Below are 20,696 nucleotides of genomic sequence, written 5' to 3' on the forward strand. Positions count from 1 at the left end.
AGGTCTCAGAAGAAATGAGAAATAATGATAAGTATCAGAATAGCAAATGTTTGTCTGGTCTTGATCAAAAAGGCATTGGTTTTAATTTCCAAGTTAAGTTGAATTATCGTTAATTTCAGTAATTATCATTAATGAACATTTTATTGTTTTTTTTTTCTTTTTGGGTCACACCCGGCCATGCACAGGGGTTATTCCTGGCTCATGCACTCAGGAATTATTCCTGGTGATGCTTGGGAAACCATATGGCATGCTGGAAATCAAACCCAAGTTGGCTGCATGCAAGGCAGACTCCCTACCAGCTATTGCTCCAGCCCCAATGAACATTTTAGTATGAAATGATTCCATAGTTGTACCCGAATATATGTGAAATTGTTCTGTTTCGTCCGTAGCTTGTTGAGTATCATGATTTTGGAAGAGTCTTTCTGGGTACATGGAATTAAAGTTATAGACGCCATATACATGTGATGGCTGAAAAATCTTCTTTCAATTTATGAACCATTATGACAGGAAATGAAGAGAGAGTACTGGGGTTAAGGTGCTTTCTTTGTGTTTAGCTGACCCTAGTTCAATCCCTATCCCACATATGGTCCCTGGAACACTGTCAGGAGTGACTTCTGAGCAGAGATTCAGGAGTCAGTCTTGAGAATTGCCAGGTGTGACCCCAACCCTCTCATCCCCAAATAATTATAACAAAAAGTATTTACTAGACTTTCTGCTAGAACCTATAAAAAGAATCACACACACACACACACACACATACACATGGTTCTTCACTTTGTATTAAGATTTAAGTCAGATGGAGTTAACTTCATATTATCAGCAAAAACATAATTCTTTCAGTACAATTTAAATTAAATATTTGGAATCAAGCAAGACCAGGGATAATAATTATTAGCTTCAAATAATTTAAACTAAATACTGATTTAATTCAAGTAACTGCATAATTTATGCATCATTCGGGGTAATTCTGTTGTTTCCTGTGTCTTTACAGTGTATGTGGTCTTGAGTTTTGAATATGTTCTAGTTCAGTTAAAATATATATTGATGCTTGGGATCTCTATATAATATGCAGAAATACATGAAATTAATAAAATCTATATAGACAGTAGAAGAGATTTTACTGAGGTGCATGAGTCGGAAATAATTTTGTCATTATATTTGGACTTTATATGTAAGTTTATAATTGCCTTTACAATTATAATTTATAGAGTCAGTTATATATAGTCAGACATATTTATACAGATTTTATGTAGTTTCACTGTCTAGGATAGTTAATGAAACTCCTAAATAAACCATAGTGAAAACTTGAAGATTAAAAATAGAGGCTCTTGTGTAATCTAGTAATTTTCTGAATGGTTTTTATTTGTGGTGAGTCAAGTTTTTGCTTTGGTTTCTTACATGTGCCAAAATTTTCACTGAATTTCAGAATTTGCTGGTAATAGTGCTGATGTGATTTCTTAGTTGTAGAATTAATAATATAATATGCAATAATATATAGCAATATAATACATTGCAGTTATTTTAAAACATGAAGTGAAGGCCAGAGACATAGTACAGTGATTAAGGTACTTGCATTGAACATAGCTGTCCCAGGTTCAATCCCTGAAAAATCAAAAATAACATTTTTAAAAAAGAAAAGGACTAAGTATAAACTATACTGTATACAAAGTAAGACAAAACAAACATATCACTGTTTTTTCTTGGGTGGGGTGAACCCACAGCAGCAATGCTGAGTACTTCTTTCTGTCTCTGTGTTCTGGGCTCACTCCTAAGTAGTCAGTGGATCGTCTGCAGTGCAGGGATGGAACTTGAGTTGGCTGCATGAAAGGCCAACGCCTTACCCTGTGTCTATAGTCAGTCATATAGTTTTTTCTATAGTCACTCATTTGTTTATTCACACCCACACCTACTTCAGATCTACTACTGTTTTATGTGGAAGTGCTCATATGTTGTATATGTGTGCATGTGTGACATAGAAGCATATTTTGTGTTTTATGTTTTTCTTGAAATTTCTTTGGAATATGTTGTGTGTTAGCATTCTATCATTTATACCCAAATGGCTTTCCATTAGACAAATCACCATATTGTGACTATAGACTTTGATAGTTGTATTTTTGACATAATTAATTGGTTTTTGGGCCAGAGCTAGTGGTGCTCAGCCTGCGCCCAGCTCAGGGGTGACTCGTGATGCTAACTGGGGCCCTCCAGGCCTCCTGCCTGCAGAGCCTGTGCTCCATCCTATTGAGTGCTCTCGCTGTACTTATATTTGTTGATATTTTAGATGATGATGCAGATCAGTACCTTTGTGCCTATATCCTTGGGAGCTTCTATAGATAAGTCTGTAGGGTTCTAGTAACAGAAGTTGCTGGGTCCATGAGTTTGCACATCTAAATTGTAACAATTCCAAAATGATCTTCACAATGACTTATTTCCACTTCTTTCAGCAGACTTTGAGATGCTTTATTAGTAATAGAATTTCATTCCTTTAGTCTATTGTTACTCTGACATTAAAAAATCACCTTTGTTTTGACTTTGTTCATTTGTCACATTAGGCAGTAGTGACAGCTGATCATATTCATTCTGTGATTCATCTGAATCCTTTTCCCATTTTTTGGTTTTATTTTGTCATTTTTTTCTTTTCTTGATTTTGTAATTTTTGGAAGAAATCCGTGGAAGATTTTTAATAAATATTAGCTGTTTTGAGATTTTTCTAGTATTTTTTTTCCTAGTGTGACTATTATCCTGTAATTTTGCTTGTATGTACAGAGCTGTTCACAGTAGATTATAATTTTGGGGGGTGGGTATTCCGTAGAGGTGCTTACGGTGCCCTGGGGTTCTCAGACCCCTTACAGCACTCTCGGCCAACCAGACCTGAGGTTCAGTGCTTGGAAACAAGGATTTGGTACTGTTTAGGCCATCTGGTGCCTAGTGGAGGTTCCAGGACACCTGAATCTGCATTGGTCCCTCCAGGGCTGTCTCCAGTGATGCTTGGCTGACCATATGATGGAGGGGGTTGAACCTGGGTTGATCCCGTAGGAGCCATGAGCCTTAACCCCTTAACACTTTACTATGATGGACTATCTCTCTGTTCTAGTGATTTTATTTTTCAGGGAGGGGGCACTCCTGGTGCTGCTCAGGACTCTGTTCCCAGGAGTCACTCCTGACAATGCTCAAGGGACCATACAAAGTGCTGGGGGGATCAAAATGAGAGTCTCACATGATCAAGACAAACACCTTACTTCAGAACTATATTTCTGACCCCAGACCTAGTGATCTTAACTTTTTATGTCATAATAGAAAGCTAGAAGACAAACTTGAAATGATAAGTATTGGTATATAGACTCATAAAAGTTTGAGATTACCGTTGAATCTCACTTGCGAATTTTCGGCCAGTTGACACATAGATCAGACTACAACAACCAAACGTAAAAAAGTGCCTTTAAAGGAGGCAGGCTGGTTTTTGAGAGGGAACCTTGTTTGTGTGCAGGGGAAGTGTTGGTGGAGGGAAGTTGGCGCTGGTGATGGGGTCGGTGCTGGTGGGACATTGTATGCTTGAAACTCAACTATGAGTAAGTTGGTAAATCACGGTACTTTAATAAAAACAATATTTTAATGGTTGTTTTTCTTCCTGCCAGCAAACCCACTTTACTGCTCCATATGAGGGGTCTCTAATTTTATAATTTTTGTTTATTAGATTTTGTTTTTGCCTGATGAAGGTTGCAAAGTTTTGACACATGACTTGTTCTTATTGTTATGTTCTCTTATTATTTTCTTTATCTGGAGAGAGAATTGTTATGAAATTAAATGAGCTGCCAAACACATGCTTAAAAACCTTATTCATTTATATTAAATTTGACCATTACAGACTCTTACATTGCATAAAGTTGAACGGAGTTGTCTTCTCTGGCACGCTGTAGTTTCTGATTGCGCTGCCTTGCTTTACTCCTCACCCTTATTTTTGGAGTATTGATTTTTTTCTTTTCCTTTTTTTTAAAATAAATTGCTCAGACACAGTAACAACAAAGTCTCCAATGGAGACGTTACTGGGCCCGCTCGAGCAAATCGAGCAAAATAAATTATTTACCCAAATTCTAAAATTCAAAAGTAGCAAATATTTAAAGAAATATAAAAAAAATCTATCTCGTTTTCACTTTAGCTGTGTCATAGGAAATATCAGGATTTAATAATTTCCTTTGATAGGAACATTACTGTGTCTTCAAGTTGTTTTTATTTCTTTTCATTTAGTTTCTTTCAAGGTTCAAGGAAAAAAGGTCAGGAAAGAAAAACATCGTTATGTAACTTGGTATTTTACAAACCAGTCTCATTCCTTGACAAAGCTTCCATAGCTTCCATAGTTTAGTTTTAATACTCTGCAACTTTGCTCTCTAATTCTTAATGCAGTTCTCATTCTTTGCTTAGAATGTAACCAAAATGACAGCGGTGCCTTGGTTTAACTAATTAGTGAAGCCTGAGTGGAATGTGGATAAGTTAGCCATTCTGGCAGTAGGCAGAGAAGCTAAGCACACTTTTCTCATTAGTTGTCTCCCAGGCTAAAATTAAACAGAATCAAAGTATTGCCAAATCTTAGTGATTTATGAGAGATCTGTTCTGAGTCAAATCGGTATCAGACTAATTGTCTGCACACGTAGAGTTAGAACATGTGTGTTATTTTTGAAGGACTGTGTCTTATAAATTGAATATAATATCAAAATATTCTCTTACATTTAAAAGAGCTTTAGCCCCAAATTTTGATTTCAACTAAGCTGATGTTAAAATTCATTAATAAATTATTGTTTTTTCACTTAGCATTCATAAGCTTGGTTATGTCATTTATGATATAATCATAGAAGTTATATGAAAGGTTACTGGTAAATGATTTTTGACTCTATTGTAACAAAATATATGATTTGCAAGATTACTTTTTCATGTGAAAATATTTCTTGCATTTTTTTATTTATCCAAAGCTCCAGTTATAAAGGTGTCATAATTACTTCTAAACCTCTATACTTAAAAACACAAAAAATTAAAAATTTTAAGTCAAAATAAGTTTGTACACTACTTTTTGTACATAGATCTTTTGTGTACTTTGTGTTATAAAAAAAAGCTTGTGATTTGTACTTGAGATGTATATTAGAACAAAACCTAGCCTGATATTTTTTTACAAAACAGTTTAATTTCTTCTTTTTTATATTATTTTTAAATATAACAATATGCATATACAAAAGAATATTTATAAACAAGGTTCTACTTTTGAAAATAAAATCATTTTTGTGAATAGTATTAACTGTTTGCCAAGAAAGTATCAACACGTTTTTCTAACTCCTCTAAGAGATCTTTTCTTTCACTGGGGTACTATTCCTGTAATCTGTTTCCCTTTAGTATTTTGTAGCACTTGTGTTATTGTTGAATATGAGTTTATTTTAATTGCTTAGTTTGGATTCTTCACACTTTAAGCTTTGGGATGTACGATACGTCTTTCAACTGTTCTGTAAAATTTTCAGTCAATATGTTTCTGAGAAATTTTGCCTCATGCCCATTCCTTAGTGTCTACCTCTGGGATCCAAGTAGACACATGTTGACTCTTTTAAACTCATTTCAGTGGTTTCTTTTCTTTTTTTTCTCACTTTGGTTCATTCTAAATAATCTCATTGCGTTTAATTTTACTACCTTTTTTCCAAGTGTATCTAATCTGCTGTTTAACCTGCACAATGAATGTTTTACTTTGACAAGTAGGTTTGTTGTTTCCATACTGTTGATGGTTATTTGTCAGTAATTTTTTCTTTCCTCATCTTCAGCATATTTTGTAGTTGCTTTATTCTTTTGTTTTTGAGCCACACCTGATGGTGCTCAAGGGTCACTCCTGGCTCTGCACTCGATTCCTCCCGGCGTTGCTCAGGGACCTAATGAGATGCTGGGGATCGAACCTGGGTGGGCTGCATGGAAGCCAAGGCCCTCGCCCACTGTGCTTGGGATCCAGCCCCTGCATTTCAAACATCACTGACAAACAGTCTGTATACCGATATCCTAGTGCCTGTTGATCTACATTTATTTCGCACTGATTTTCCTGACTTCCACGGTGCTTTATTTTATTTTTTTAAATTTTATTAGTGAAGCACCATGAGGTACAGTTGTAGACTTGCAATTTTTGTGCTTGGGTTTCAGTTATACAGTGATCGAGTACCCATCCCTCCACCAGTGCCCGTTCTCCACCAACACTGATCCCCAGTGTCCCTCCCACTCCCACCCTCCCCATCCCACCCTGCCTCTGTAGCAGGGCATTTCCTTTTGTTCTCTCTCTCCTTTTGGGTGCTGACTTCCACAGTACTTTGACTTCTGCAGTACTTACTGATTTTTCAATATGGGAATCAGAGTCAGATCGTAAATGTAACTGTTGCATACAGTGAAGTGAGAACTTTTTCAAAGAGAAATATTTTCCTGATTTTTTTAATGCCTAGGAAGATATTATATGGCAACAAATCTTAAGATTCATCCACTTCTTTTCCCTGCTGTTCCCTTTTTGAAAATTCCTATTACATTCTCCTTTAAGGCATCTATGCTGGCATACCCACTTTGTAGTATTTCCTTTTTAAGAGGAAATTTCTTTTAAGTATTTTCAGTATTTTGTTTGTTTACTTACATATTTTAGTATAACATGACTTTTATTGTCTTTATTTTTGGATTTTTTAAAAATTCTCTTTTGTTTATGGATAGTACAGTTGGTCAACTTTCCTCCTCTCCCATCACACATGCTTATTAGAAGTCCATATGTCATATTGTTACATTGCAACTTTGGTTAATGAATTTTTTTCAGATTTTACTTAGTTCAGTCTATACATGCTATTCATGGCTTATACCCTATGACTATACATCCATGACTTTGTAACTTTTGTTTTTCCGTACTGGAGAGCTGTAAGTTTGTATTAATTTTTCCATATACCCCTGGTTCTATGTTGTCATCCTGTATGTCTTCGTGCTATTCTCTAACACTGAATTCTTTAACCTCTGACTCTCAGTATATTGCATCTTCTTTCTTTGTGGAATGGGTGCATATTTTATTAGTGACATCATTGTAGTGTCATCACTATTTATATGATATGTATAAAACTATTATGGGGAACTCGTGATAAGTAATTCAAGGTAAATCTAATTATAATTTTAATTATGTCTTTTTAAAGAATTTTGTATTTTATTTAAATTTTTTTTTTACTGAATCACCATGAGATAAAATTACAAATCTGTTGAGTCACACAATGTTCCAACACCCATGCACTACCCCAATGCACATTTCCCATCATCAGTGTCCCCAGTTTACCTCCTGCGACCTGTCTCTCTGCCAAGCACTTTGCTTCTGTCTGTCTGTCTGTCTGTCTGTCTCTCTCTGTCTCTCCTTTTGTACATTATGGTTTGTAATACAGGTACTGTGGCGTTATCATGTTTTGTGAGTGATCATTTCCAACTATCCTTGTCATAGTGGTTCCTTCTCTGTCCCAACTGCCTTCTCCTCCAGCACATGAGGCAGGCTTCCAACTGCTGAGCAATCCTCTTGGCCCTTATTTCTACTGTCCTTGGGTTAGGACAATAAAAAATTATTTTATATTTTTATATCCCACAAATGAGTCCAATCATTCTATGTCTATCCCTCTCTCCTTCTGACTCATTTCACTCAGATCCTTTCCAGTACTGTTTTTATTTTTATTGCAGCTATTTTAATTATTGTGAAGTGAGAGCAAGATAACCATTTTATGAACAATTATAACAGTTTTTTAAATCTTTACTTTTAGGTGCTGTGCTTCTTTGTAGTATACAAGGACTGGCGGTTAATATTGACCCGATCTTATATACCTGGCTCCTTTACCAGCCTCAGAAGCGAACCAGTAGACATGTGCAGCAGGTAAGAGGTTTTTTAGAGTTCCCCTTATTATACTTTTTCAGTCATATAGTGGTTATTTATTTATTTATTTATTACGAGGATATAGATGACTGTAAAAGACAGTCTTGTTTCAGTAGACCTTTTAACTGACCTATTCGCCCTTATTGTACCTGTGATTATTTTTTCAGAGTTTTTTTGATAGATAACAATGTTCAGTAAATCTTTTGTTTTTATTATTGTGACGTTCCTCTTCACTGAGAAGTTTTTTCACCAAACACACATTGAGTGGACAAGCTGGGGATTGAGTGAGCTGGTGCAGAAGTCTGGGGTTATGCGATTGTTTAAAAGCGAATACATCTGCATAGTAGAATGACTTAATTCTAGAATTCTTCATTTTATTCAAGATTTCATTATTCCTCTCAAAAAAAAACAGAAATTGATGCTAATTGAGATTTCCTTACCTATTGTTTAGAAAATGGCAGAACTAAGAATTTTTTAAAATAGTAAATGAATTATTTATTTACATTTGGGAACAGCTGTCTTTTATTTGTTACAGAATCACAATGGTACATGCTGTTAACAGACATTAATTTTAGAGAAGTTTCATATTTGCAGCAAAATTTAAAAGTTTATAGAATGGAGAGATGGTAGAGCAGGGAAGGTGCTTGCCATCTAACACAATGAAACAGTGTCCAGTCAGTGGCACTATCTAGATGGAGGGAGTTGTGGATACAGAACTAGGAATAAGTCCCAAGCACACCAGATGAAGAACTAAGAATGCTTGAGGCTATATTTATTCTGTATTGAATTTGATTTTCCCATTGGTAATTGTAATTTTGTTATATTCTACAGTAAAGTTCTTTATCTTTTTTTCTGGAAAACAGACAAACCATCTTTCAGTTCTATTGGAGAAAAGGAAAAAAGTGTAATTATATCAGAATATACGCATTTTAGCTACAAAGTATAACCTGTGGCTCAAGGAGCATCTTTCCAAAGTTTTTCTTCCTTGAACCTGAGAGTGGCGAAGGCACTTGTCTTGTGCCCACCATCACAGGTTGCACCCCTGGCTTTGCGGATATCGTCCCTAAGCAAAGAGCCAGGAGTAAGCTCTGAGCACCTCTGGGTGTGGCCCCCAAACTAATAAATAAAGGTTTCCTTTCCTTACTGGCAATCTCATTGCATGGCTTTCTTAGTGACATCTTTTGCCTGGTGTACATAGTATTGTTTTGTACTCAGCATCACCCTGCAACACATTTTTTTTAATTACTTATTATGTGTTAATGTCAGCCCAGAACTTGGTTGTGATTTTTTAGAGCGCTTGGGCACAGTCAATGTACATAAGGGCTGGAAAGTCAAGGGATTATGGAATCGCTGAATAGTACAATATGAGTTTTTTCAGGTGACACTTCTACCCGTTTACTTCCGAGATGAGTAAGTTTGCATGAAGAAAAACATAATAGGCCAAACATTTCTCATTAAGGTCCTTCCTAATATTTCCTGTCCAGATAAGTATACTATTAGCAGATTGACTGCTTACTAGGAAAGAATTGGACATTGTGATGCTTCCCTCGATACCTTGAACATTCAGGGAAAGGACAAGAAAGCTGCATAGTGTCGAACGTTCCTGTAAGGGTTTGGCTGTTGTGGGGCTGGAGTCACTTTACATACTGGTGTTGCTGAACATGCCCTTCCTGTCTGATAGAGCTGTATTGCAGTTATCATTACTCTTCCCCAGGCTGAAATTTCCTTCTTAGTTTGTGGCCTAAACCCAATATTTCGTGATTGTTTTCCACCCAGTTCAACATGATCCTTGATCCCGCAGCAAACTTAGAAATACCCCCCCCCCCCGTCTCTCTCTCTCTCACTCTCTCTCCCTCTCTCACTCTCTCCCTCTCTCTCTCTCCCTGCCAAAAATCTGACAAGATTGTATTGGGTGTCAGCAGCAGTAACATCAGGCTTTATTTGGTGAATAAAGATGAAACAGCTGCTTTATTGTCCAACTCAGCACTTGGGAATCTACATAGTATTATAATGTTTCCCAGCTTTTCTCTAACTATAGATGTTTTTCTAAATATGTGGTGGATATTACTATGTCAGACAAAATAAAGAGATTTTAGGCAATTGTTTATAAATAATACAAATAAGAGGATGTGGAAGTTTGAATATTAACATGTTTGATCAGTTTATAGAAGTATGCACCCAAAATAAAATTTTATAGTTTTCTGTTTTCTAATAATCACAGCTTTTAAATTGATTTGATTTCTCCTTACCACTTTATACTTATTACTAAGATTTATGTTAAACTAAAACTACTTGCGTACTCTTGATTTTGCCCAGAAATATAATTTAAAGCTTATAAATTTTTTTGTCACTTATCGTTAATGTTTGTGGGTGTATATGTGAATGAGACAGAAAAAAAAGAGAAAGGGAGAGAAGGGAAGTGGAGGGAAGGACTAAGTTAAGGAAAGAAAGATTGGTTGATGTAAAATAATAAAACCTCAACTCCAATGTAGGATGTATTTTCCTCCGCGATGCAAAATGTTATTTTCACCCCTTAAAAAGTAGTCAGTAATTCAGTTTTTCATTACATTATTTCCAGCAGCCTGTGGTAACTGTTCCTCTGGTTATGCCGATTAGCAGACGGAAAGAGGATGAGGTGTCTGTTGGAAGCGCGCCCTTGGCAAAGCAACAGTCGTATCAGGCTTCTGAATATGCCAGTAGTCCTATAAAAACCAAAACGATAACAGGTATGTCTCAAGATTGATAAAGGTCTGTGCTTCACCTTACCTCTAAGAACCAAGTTACCAAGTGCTTCTGTTACGCTTCCAAGAACACAGGCCAAGGAGTGCAGAAACAAAGGCCGTCCTTCACTGCCTGTGGCATCGGCAATAATCACTTGATCACTTGATCACTTGACTTCCCGTTAATCATCAGTTTGCTCGAGCAGGCGCCAGTAATGTCTCCATTTGTCCCAGTCGCGTGCTAGTGTAGCACAGTGGTGTCTGTTCGCTCTAGGAACATGAAGAGCCTCAAACCGATCGTTCATGATCTTGATGAAGAAGTCTGACCATCTGGTAGGTGGGCAGCCACGCGGTCTTTTGGCATCCTGTGGAATCCAGTCAGTAACAGCTCTACTCCAGCGGTCATCTTTAAATCTCATTACATGACCAGCCCATCTGATTTTTGACACCTTGGCAAACGAGACAGCGTCCCTGATTCTTTTTTTTTTTTTTATTAGTGAAACACCATGAGGTACAGTTGTAGATTTACAATTTTTTGTGCTTGGGTTTCAATTATACAATGATCAGATACCCATCCCTCCACCAGTGCCCATTTTCCACCACCATGGATAATATCCCCCCCACCCCCATCCCCCCATTCCCCCCTGCCTCTGTGGCAGGGCAATCCCCTGTGTTCTCTCTCTCCTTTTGGGTGTTGTGGTCTGCAAAAGAGGCGTTGAGTGGCAAACATGTTCAGTCCATAGTCTACTTTCGACATGCATCTCCCCTCCTGGGAGGATCCTCCAAACACCCTTTATTTGGTGCTCCCTTCTCTATCTGAACTGCCCTTTCCTCTAGGATACCCGGCTGGCCTCTAAGTTATGGAGTAATGCTCCTGGTGCTGATCTCAGCTATTCTTGGGTATTAATCTCATATTTTGTTACTTTATATTCCCCAGATGAATGCAATCTTTCTATGTCTATCCCTCTCTTTCTGACTCATTTCGCTTAGCATGATACTTTCCATATTGTACCACTTGTATGTAAATTTCATAACTTCATCTTTTCTAACAGCTACATAGTACTCCATTGTGTGATGTACCAAAGTTTCTTTAACCAGTCATCTGTTCTTGGGCATTCAGGTTTCTTCCAGTTTCTGGCTATTGTAGAGTGCTGCAATGAACAAACAAGTGCAGATGTCACTTCGACTACACATTTTTGCCTCTCTGGGATAGCATCCCTGATTCTTGATCGTCGAAGGATGTCAGAACTCCGGATTCTTTCTCTCATTTGAGTGAAACTTGATATTCCAAGCATAGCTCTTTCTATTCTTCTTTGGGAGACCTGAATAGCGTTCTCATCTTGTTTGCGTAAGGCCCAGGTCTCTGAGGCATATGTTAATGCAGGAAGAACAGTGGAATCAAAGAGATGTGCCCGGAGCCAGAGGTTCTTCGTCCTCTTAGCTATTTCTTCGACGTTCTTGAAGGTGTTCCAAGCCGCTCTCTTCCTCCTGCACAACTCAGGTGCCAGGTCATTCATCATGTTGATTTCTCGACCTAGGTATATATAACTGTTGCATTCGGAGATGGTCGTTCCGTTGAGAGCAAATGGGGCGTCAGGAACGAGGCTGTTTCTCATAAACATTGTCTTCGTAAGATTCAGCTGTAGTCCTACCTTTCCACACTCACGGTCAAAGTCGGCCAGCATTTGTGCCGCTTGGCTGATGTTTGGTGTTATTAAAACAATGTCATCAGCAAAGCGGAGGTGGTGTAGTTGCCGACCATCTATCTTCACTCCCATTCCTTCCCATTCCAGTCGTCGCATGATGTTCTCGAGGGTGGCACTGAAGAGTTTCGGTGAAATGGTATCACCCTGCCGCACCCCTCTCTTGACATCAACGATCACTTCTTTGTAGAATGGTGAGATCCTGGTAGTGAATCCGCAAAACAGCTCACGGAGGATCCTGATGTATTGGCTTGAATGCCCTGATTGGCTAGGGCTTCAATGACCGCTTCCGTCTCAACAGAATCAAAGGCGTTCTTTTAATCAATGAACGTTAGACAGAGCAGCATCTTGAACTCCCAAGAAACCTCAATGAGTTTGCTTATCGTGTGGATATGGTCGATGGTGCTGAATCCTTTGTGGAACCAGGCTTGCTCGCATGGTTGTCCTTCATCTAGTGTTCTGCCAGTCTTATTTAGGATGACTCGAGTGAACAACTTGTAGATGACAGACAATAGGCAGATCGGGAGATAGTTGCCAATGTCATGGATGTCTCCCTTCCTGTACAGTAGTACATCTTGTTGGTTTTCCATTGGGACGGAACCTTGCATTCAGACAGGTAGTGTGTGAAGAGCCGAGCCAGCGTATTGATGTCACTAATCAGAGGACAGTAATCAGTGTGTCCTTCTAAGCGTCTTCCTAAGAAGCACCTGTAGAGCGCCAGGTGCTCTGACAGTGAATTGCTTCCAGGAGAAGAATCCTCGGTAGTGATTGAGTGAATTTGATTCAGTGATCATGGCTAGAAAGTACGCCCATTCTCTAGTGGGAAGCCGTCTCTCCACTGTGGAGATAGGGGATTCTTAGAAACCGCAGTGCATCTGTCTGCTTGCCTTTCCGTTTTTGTGGATCTATCTTCGTTTCTCCACCAGGCCATAAGATGCGCGGTAGGCCCCAGGATATTACAAGGGATAGCAGGTGAGAATCACAAAATGGAGGCGGGAACTAGTTGTTACTGTGTTTGGCACATTGACTACGTCATGAATAGCTTGCCAGGCTTTGCCGTGCAGGCAAGATACTCTCGGTAGCTTGCTGGACTCTCTGAGAGGGGCGGAGGACTCGAACCCGGCTCGTCGGGCTGGCTGCGCGCAAGGCAAACGCCCTACTGCTGTGCTATCGCTCCAGTACATTTTAATAAAATCACTGTTCACTACAGTGATAGCCGATGAAAGTAAACTTTCTTTCTTTCTTTTTTCTTTTTTTGCTTGCTTGCTTGAGCAGGCCCAGTAATGTCTCCATTGTGAGACTTGGTTGTTACTGTGTTTGGCATATCGAATACTTGAGAAATTTGTTTGTTTATTTATTTATTAAAAAAGTAAGCCTTGTCACAGATTCTGACCACCAATTAATTGTTAGTAGTACCAGGTAGATAATGGGTGGGTTTCTTGCCTTGTGCTCCATGCACGCACCACGCAACTCCCCTTCCCCTGGAACTGCCAGGTGTGACTCTGGTGGCCCCCAGCACTGCCTCGCCTGTGCAACTGTTTCTCATACATTGGACCCCTATATGTACACTGGCCAAGAACTGCAGAGAGTAATACCCTTCAGCCCTACAGAGATCCAAGAGAAAGAAAATTTTTAATGATGAATGAAGATGATAAATTGCTTAAAATGGAAATAAAATCAAATGTCACAAAACTATGTAGAAAAGCCATAGATATAATATAGTACATAATGCTCTTACCTTGCACATAGTCAAGTTGGTTTCAATCCTAGGAACTCCATATGGTTCCCCAAGCCCTGCCAGGAGTGATCCTTGAGCGGACAGCCAGGAGGAAGCCCCGAGCACGATGGATGTGACCCAATTCCCCCAAAAGGGAAGCAAAACGTTATAGATTTGAAGATACAGTTGGTATTCATGGTTTTATACATGGATATCTAGTTATATTCCAGACCACAGGTAGAGGAGTCTCAAGCCGAACTTAGCAGTCTCACTGAACTGAGTTTTGGGGAAGTGTAAGCATGCAGAAATGGCTGGAAATGATTGGACAGATTCCAGAGAGAAAACGTCATGCAGGAAAAGATTCCCAGGAAGCAGTGATAGCCCTCTTTGAATTTTTGTTGAATAGTCCTGTGGCATAGGGTGAGACACCACATGAGCTTTGATCTGAATGATTTGCAGAGCTAATAACACTGGAAGACATTCAAGCTTCTCTCGTCTGTAGTATTTGGTTTCCATTTATCCCTCAGGACCATCCGTGGAGACACGGAAATTCCACAACTGAGTTATGGAACTAAATGAGCTGGTGAGGAAGGGTCACCCTAGCTTTAACAAGCTTGAAGAAGTGTCTTAAAGGGCTGAAGACATAGGGCGGCAGGTAGGGTGCTTGCCTTGCACATGGCCATCCCGGGTTTGATCCCTGGCACCCCAGATTGAGCCCCACTAGGAGTAATCCTTGAGCTTAGAGCCAGAAGTAAGCTTTGAGCACCACTGGCTGAGACCCCAAAATAAAACAAAATAGCATTAGCAACAAAAACTACAACAAAATAAAGTCTCTGAAGGAAACAAACTGTAAATTAAAAAAGTTAACTGCTGCGAAAATGAAGTCTACACTATTAGGAAGAATCAAAGCTCAGTCACTGTGACAACTTAAAAGTCACAGTGTGAAACAGTCTACCAAAATCTAATAAAGGGCCTGTGCCACTCTAAGCATCAAATTATCAAAGTCCAGTTCTGTCCTACCTCATATATTTATCCCCTTCTCCCTAGTTTCCCCACTCTTTTTTCCTTTCCTACCCAGAAGCACAAATTGACCATAAAATGCGAGAGCTTAGTTTTCTTTTATTTAGTTCATCTGTTTTCTCTATACCACATATGAGTGAGTTCGCACTGTGTGTACCAGTCTGGTTTATTTCCATCTGCTTGTTACTCGTTAGGTTCACCCATGTTTCTATAAATAGCAAAACTCCATCCTTTGGATAGTCGAATCCTAGTCCATGGTGTCTAGGAACCATATCTTCTTCATCTCTTTGTGATCAGCTCTTGGGTTATTTCTAGTTCTTAGCTGTTAAAAAATCGCAGCAAACAAGCCTGCATCTGTCTCCTACATTGTATTTTGGGGGGGGGGGTTAATGCCCAGAGGTGGAATTCTGAAGTCCCACTGGAATGTTTGTTTCCATTTTATTGTTCCCAAGCAGTGCTCCAGGACCTTGGGGACCACACTGGCTGATACTTGACCTTTTGAACCTGGGGTTGAGAACTTGTACTGAGGATGCTGTGATACTCATGCCTGGCCTGCCCTGTCGGTGCTCAGGCAGCCTCCAAGTCCAAGTCTATCTACAGATGTGCCGGGGAACCATGTGGGGCCAGGGATCAGCTTGTGTTGCGTGCTGTTGCCCTGACTCCTCTGTTTTTATTTTTTGAGAAAGTGCAGAGGAAGTGGTCAGTATGCCTTAAGGGTATAACCAACTGTCCCTGAAAATCTGATCTTTACAAATTAATCACATTCCATATTTACTCCAATATTGAAAATGCAACCAGGAAATTTCATAGTGTACTTTTTTCTTTTTTTTTTGTAGCCAAGGATTTGTTCTTAATATACAGTGAAGCCTGTAGTACTAAGATAGTGAAGACTTTGACATCTATCACTATGGATTGTACTGGGGGTTGTCTGACCTCTCTGATGATCCTGGTAGGCGCTCTCTCTCTCTCTCTCTCTCTCTCTCTCTCTCTCTCTCTCTCTCTCTCTCTCTTTCTCTGTCTCTCTCTCTTTCTTCTCTCTCTATCCCACCAACCCCCACCATAATGGTACAGTCAGTCATTCCTGAGTGGATTCAGTAAAACACTTGTTCACATTATTTTCTTCCCTTTGTATTTTTAAACTGTTTTCAAGTTAGTGATACTCCTACCAGAAGTCAAAATTAATATTCCCTTGACAGTAAAACTGAGTGGTTAGAATATTTCTGCTTACATTTTAAGACTGTAGCACTGTAGCACTGTCCTCCCGTTGTTCATCAGTTTGCTTTAGCGGGCACCAGTAACGCCTCCATCGTGAGACTTGGTGTTACTGTTTTTGGCCTATTGACTTTACCACAGGGAGCTTGCCAGGCTCTGTCCTGCGGAAGGGATACTCTCGGTAGCTTGCCAGGCTCTCCGAGAGGGATGGAAGAATCTAACCTGGGTTAGCTGCATGCAAGGCAAACACCCTACTCCCTGTGCTATCGCTCCAGATGGGCTCAGGGGACCTTATAGGGTTCCAGGGATCGAAATTGTGTTGGCTTTGTGCAATGAAAGTGCTTTACGTTTTAAGACATCTTTTCAAAATGTATAGTATTTTAAACATAAGTGAGAGTTTAGTAATAATCATTATTGGATTACGTTTGGCTAAAAACATTCGGAAAATCTAGAACCATAATTTGGTACCTTTTAAAGCAAGCTAAAATCGTATTTGTCTTTCGTGGAAGAATTCATTATGACTCTCTTGAGTAAGGAACTTTGTTCTTCACTTTGAATGCCCACTGTTACCAGACTTACTGTGTGGTTCCGGTAACACTTCAGCAGTTTATCGTGTCTGTGAGCAGGGGTGGGTAAGAGACATGCGCTCCCTGTCTAACCCTCCCAGGAGCCGCACGCCTTACGTTGCTTCTGTGTACTTAGCCAGTAGATCGTCACGTGATCAAGTGTAGCTGCACAGGCAACAGGAATGTCATTGTATTCTCTACAGCCCTGTGCTGGGCTAAAATGGGTTCTAAGGAAGAATGTGGGAGTGTGGATATTAGAAGTCACTTAGCAATCAGGGACACACTTTTTTTTTTTAAAGTGGAGTGTCTCAAACCGAGAAACAAAAATTGTAATATTAATTTTTTTCCCTTCTAGTGGGACTGTCAGAAGACAAATCTGGTCAAAGTGTTTCCCTGCCGAGTGTGCCTTAGTCTGTGCCCACTGAGAGAAGAGGCAGTTTGGGGGTCAGAGCCACAGTGCATGGGGTCTCGGGAAATAACATGATGAGAGCAAAGGGCCAGAATTCAGTTCTGAGCTGCCTTTCATTAAGCGGGAAGGTAGAAGATCAAGTAGGGGCATTTAAGAAGAAGTATACTGAGAAACAGACAACAAAGTAATTGTGTGTATGGTACACACACAACTCCCAATTAGAATCTTAAGACATTGTGTACTGTAGAGTCATCAAGAACAACGGCAGTGAAAAATCTCAGTCGGTCAAGGTAAATTGGTCAGAGGAACTCTGGCTGCTTTCAGTGTTTTGTGGGGGCGGAGTTGGGGTCACAGAGAGTCCTGAGTAGTGCTTGGGGCTCCACAGGCCACTCATGGTAGACCTGACCTGGTGCTGCTCAGGCTCTGCAGTGCTCGGGACCACCAGACCACCTTTGTGGTGCCAGGGCAGCAGGGCCTCAAGATGGCCACTTGTACTCTTGCCCTTTGAGCTAGCCAAGGACTGTCCTTGTTAAGGACTGCATGGGCATGGAGAAACACAGATAGTGTGGACACAATATTTCCACAGTGAGATGAAACAGCATCAGATCTTAGACCCAGGGAGAGTTCCTCTCAGAAAGAGCAAGTATGCGTCATTATTGGGTCGATTTAGTTAATTCTCTCTCCACAAATAGATACTTATTTATGCAGGAGAAATACTGTCTTTGCCCTATTTCAAAAAACATAAGATCAGGACATGTATAGTTTTCCAACTCATCCCTTTGTTTTTAACATGTAAAGAATATTCTCCTTCTAAATAAATGAGACATAAGATTACTCCTTACTTTGTTTTCTTTTTGATAAATTTAATATGGTATTCCGGGCTGGAGCGATAGCACAGTGGTAAGGCATTTGCCTTGCATGTGGCCGGCCCGGCCGACCTGGGTTTAATTCCTTCGTCCCCTCCTGAAGAGTCCAGCAAGCCACCGAGAGTATCTTGCCCACACCGCAAAGCCTGGTAAGCTACCCTTGACATATTCAACGTGCCAAACAAGATAACAAGTCTCACATTGTTACTGGACCCACTTGAGCAAATCGATGAACAACGGGAGGACAGTACTACAATGCTAATATGTTATTCCACATTAGAAATTCCTTCTCTTCCTTTAAAACTATGCTGGGACAGGCTATAATGGTGAGGGTTCCAGGTTTTGCAAATAATGATTGTTCCCAAAGGTTTTGATATATATATATATATATATATTGATATTTTCAAAATTATAACAGGTCACACCAACATAGTTCTTTTAATCTGAAAGGTTTAAGCCATCCTTAATTTGATTAAGCTTGAATATGAGCAAGTATGTTTTTAATTACAATGTGGAATTAGGTTTAATTTACAAGAAATACATTTTTGTGGGTTTATGTATATTAGAAGTTACTTTAATCATGTAGTTCAGCATAAAATTCCATTCTTTTGTGATTAATTAGATATTTAATTACATTGGAAAATATTAAGCATGAGAGTAGACTCTAAAGAATAATGTGCAGTTGATTTTTATTCTCTCAGGAATAAGATGTGGTTTTAGAAATATTTTCCCCTTTAGGAATAGAAAATGGTTAAAATAAAATAAAGTAAATCTAAAATGAAACAACTAAGTTATCATTGAGAAATTAATTGGAGAGCCGAGTGAAAATACAGACTTACTGAGTTGTTTTTCACTTTTGTATTTTCTAAGAAAAATGATCTTTATTTCTACACAATTGATGGGCAAAGGCATTTGCAGTTTGCAGAGCTTGGCATTTAAATTATTACATTTTCCGCCTACGCTGTTGTGGGCTATGAAGGTAATTTACAGCAGGCAGCATTTCTAAAGGAGGGTCCTGTGCACTATCAGCCACAATCTGGTCATCACCATACATGGACTCACCGTTGTATCACCTCCTCCACAGCCCACACTCATAGCTGTACCCCTGCCGCCGAGCACTGCCAGGGGCCTGAAGGTCTTGGAAATGCCAGGTTGTAAGGAAATGTCACTTAGACTTTTCGGCGTGATGCCTAGTGTGTCTCGCAGACAGTCTTGTAGTTAGCACTTCTTGATCGAGTGTGAGAACGTGTGTGGTTCGTCAGGCCAGCAAGGCAGCAACCAAGAGCTGGAGTGTGTGCTTTCATATGGGACTCTTAGCTCTGTCCCTGACACCGCCGGACCCGGAGCACTGCTGGGTGTGCTACTCAGTTTGTTATGGGAGCAAGGTTTATTAATTTTTTTTATATATAGAGAGTATATATTGCTTGCACTTGACATCTTTTCTTCTTAGAGCTTTTTTAAGCTTTATAAACTGAACTAACAAGTATTTCATATACTTTAAAAAAGAAAACAAAACAAAAAGCTTGTTCCCTTACCTTCTTGGCTCTTTTTTCATTTACCCATGACTAGAAAGCAGAAGATTCATTTGAGTATGATTTATTTTTATTTTATATTCAAGTTTTAGTTGTTTTTTACTTTGAAAGTATAATATAGTGTATTAGATTTTGTGAGAGGAGGTGGTTTTACAAAGTTAATGTACTTTCTCACTGTAGTGAGAAATCACTTTTAAATTCTTTGGGAGTTATATTTGATTATTTACTTATAATTGATTATACTTTGAATAGTCTCCTCTTACCTCACCCTTCTCCAGTTGCCTAGCCAAAGGCTCGATCAAAACAAAACAAAACACAAATGAAGAATAAGGTAAACACAACTACTGTTTTTGCTTTCCTTTCTTCACACTTTATTGATAGCATTACTAACTCATTTACTTTGGTGATCAAAGAGAAAATGATCTAGCCCAATAATTTTGGCAAAAGAGTGAAGATTTTGCTTGTTCTCTCTTGGGTCATGTGTCCACATTGAGCCATTAGTTGGCCACGTTAGACAGGCTCTTGGTTGGCCCAGGCACATAGAAGGCCGAACCGTGTTTCCCTCCACCAGGGTACCAGAAAAAACATGGGATGGCAGAAATGCAGTTCCTGGGGACAATTTGAAAGTCAATTCTTCCAGTTGATATCTTCTGAGATTTAAAGCATCTGATAATTAGTCACAGTTTGTTTAAAACACACAAAGTTGATTATATAAATCCTAGACTAAATTTCATTCACACTTTCTGTTTTGATTGAAATAAGGAAAAAGGGTGATGATGATCTTGCACATGTGAAGTAGGGGCAGGAGGACAAAGATTGTTGAAAAAAAAGATGCGCATATGTAAGGTAGCATGGACTGGAGGCTTTTAGTAGCGGTATACTCAGAAGGGGAGAAAGCAGGTAGGTGTTTTATAGGAATAATCCAGTTCTGCTTTGCATAGTTTATTTGTTTTGCAACTGTTTCCTAATAAAGAATTTTTTCCGGAGTTTCTTTATTTGAATTATCATAATGTTACTTAAGCTGTGTCAGTTAATTTTAAAGTTCTTTGAAAGGCATTAT

General features: G+C 39.1%; 1 protein-coding gene across 5 annotated transcripts in view; it reads left to right on the forward strand.

Annotated features, from left to right (window-relative positions):
• The window catches only part of VPS13B (vacuolar protein sorting 13 homolog B), a 667,453-nt gene that overhangs the window by 253,679 nt on the left and 393,078 nt on the right, over positions 1-20,696 (forward strand). For 4 of the 5 annotated variants that reach the window (XR_008793959.1, XM_056124953.1, XM_056124949.1 and 1 more), the window contains exons 19-20: positions 7,782-7,891; positions 10,470-10,617. Coding sequence is in view for 4 of the 5 variants with exons in the window: in XM_056124953.1 (XP_055980928.1) it covers positions 7,782-7,891; positions 10,470-10,617 (258 nt within the window). In the remaining variant the exon portion in view is untranslated. The remainder of the gene's footprint in view (positions 1-7,781; positions 7,892-10,469; positions 10,618-20,696) is intronic. The other variant, XM_056124950.1, reaches the window with a different exon arrangement.

The sequence above is a fragment of the Sorex fumeus genome, unplaced genomic scaffold, assembly GCF_029834395.1.
Source record: "Sorex fumeus unplaced genomic scaffold, SorFum_2.1 ptg000053l, whole genome shotgun sequence".
In the NCBI taxonomy this organism is placed as follows: Eukaryota; Metazoa; Chordata; class Mammalia; order Eulipotyphla; family Soricidae; genus Sorex; species Sorex fumeus.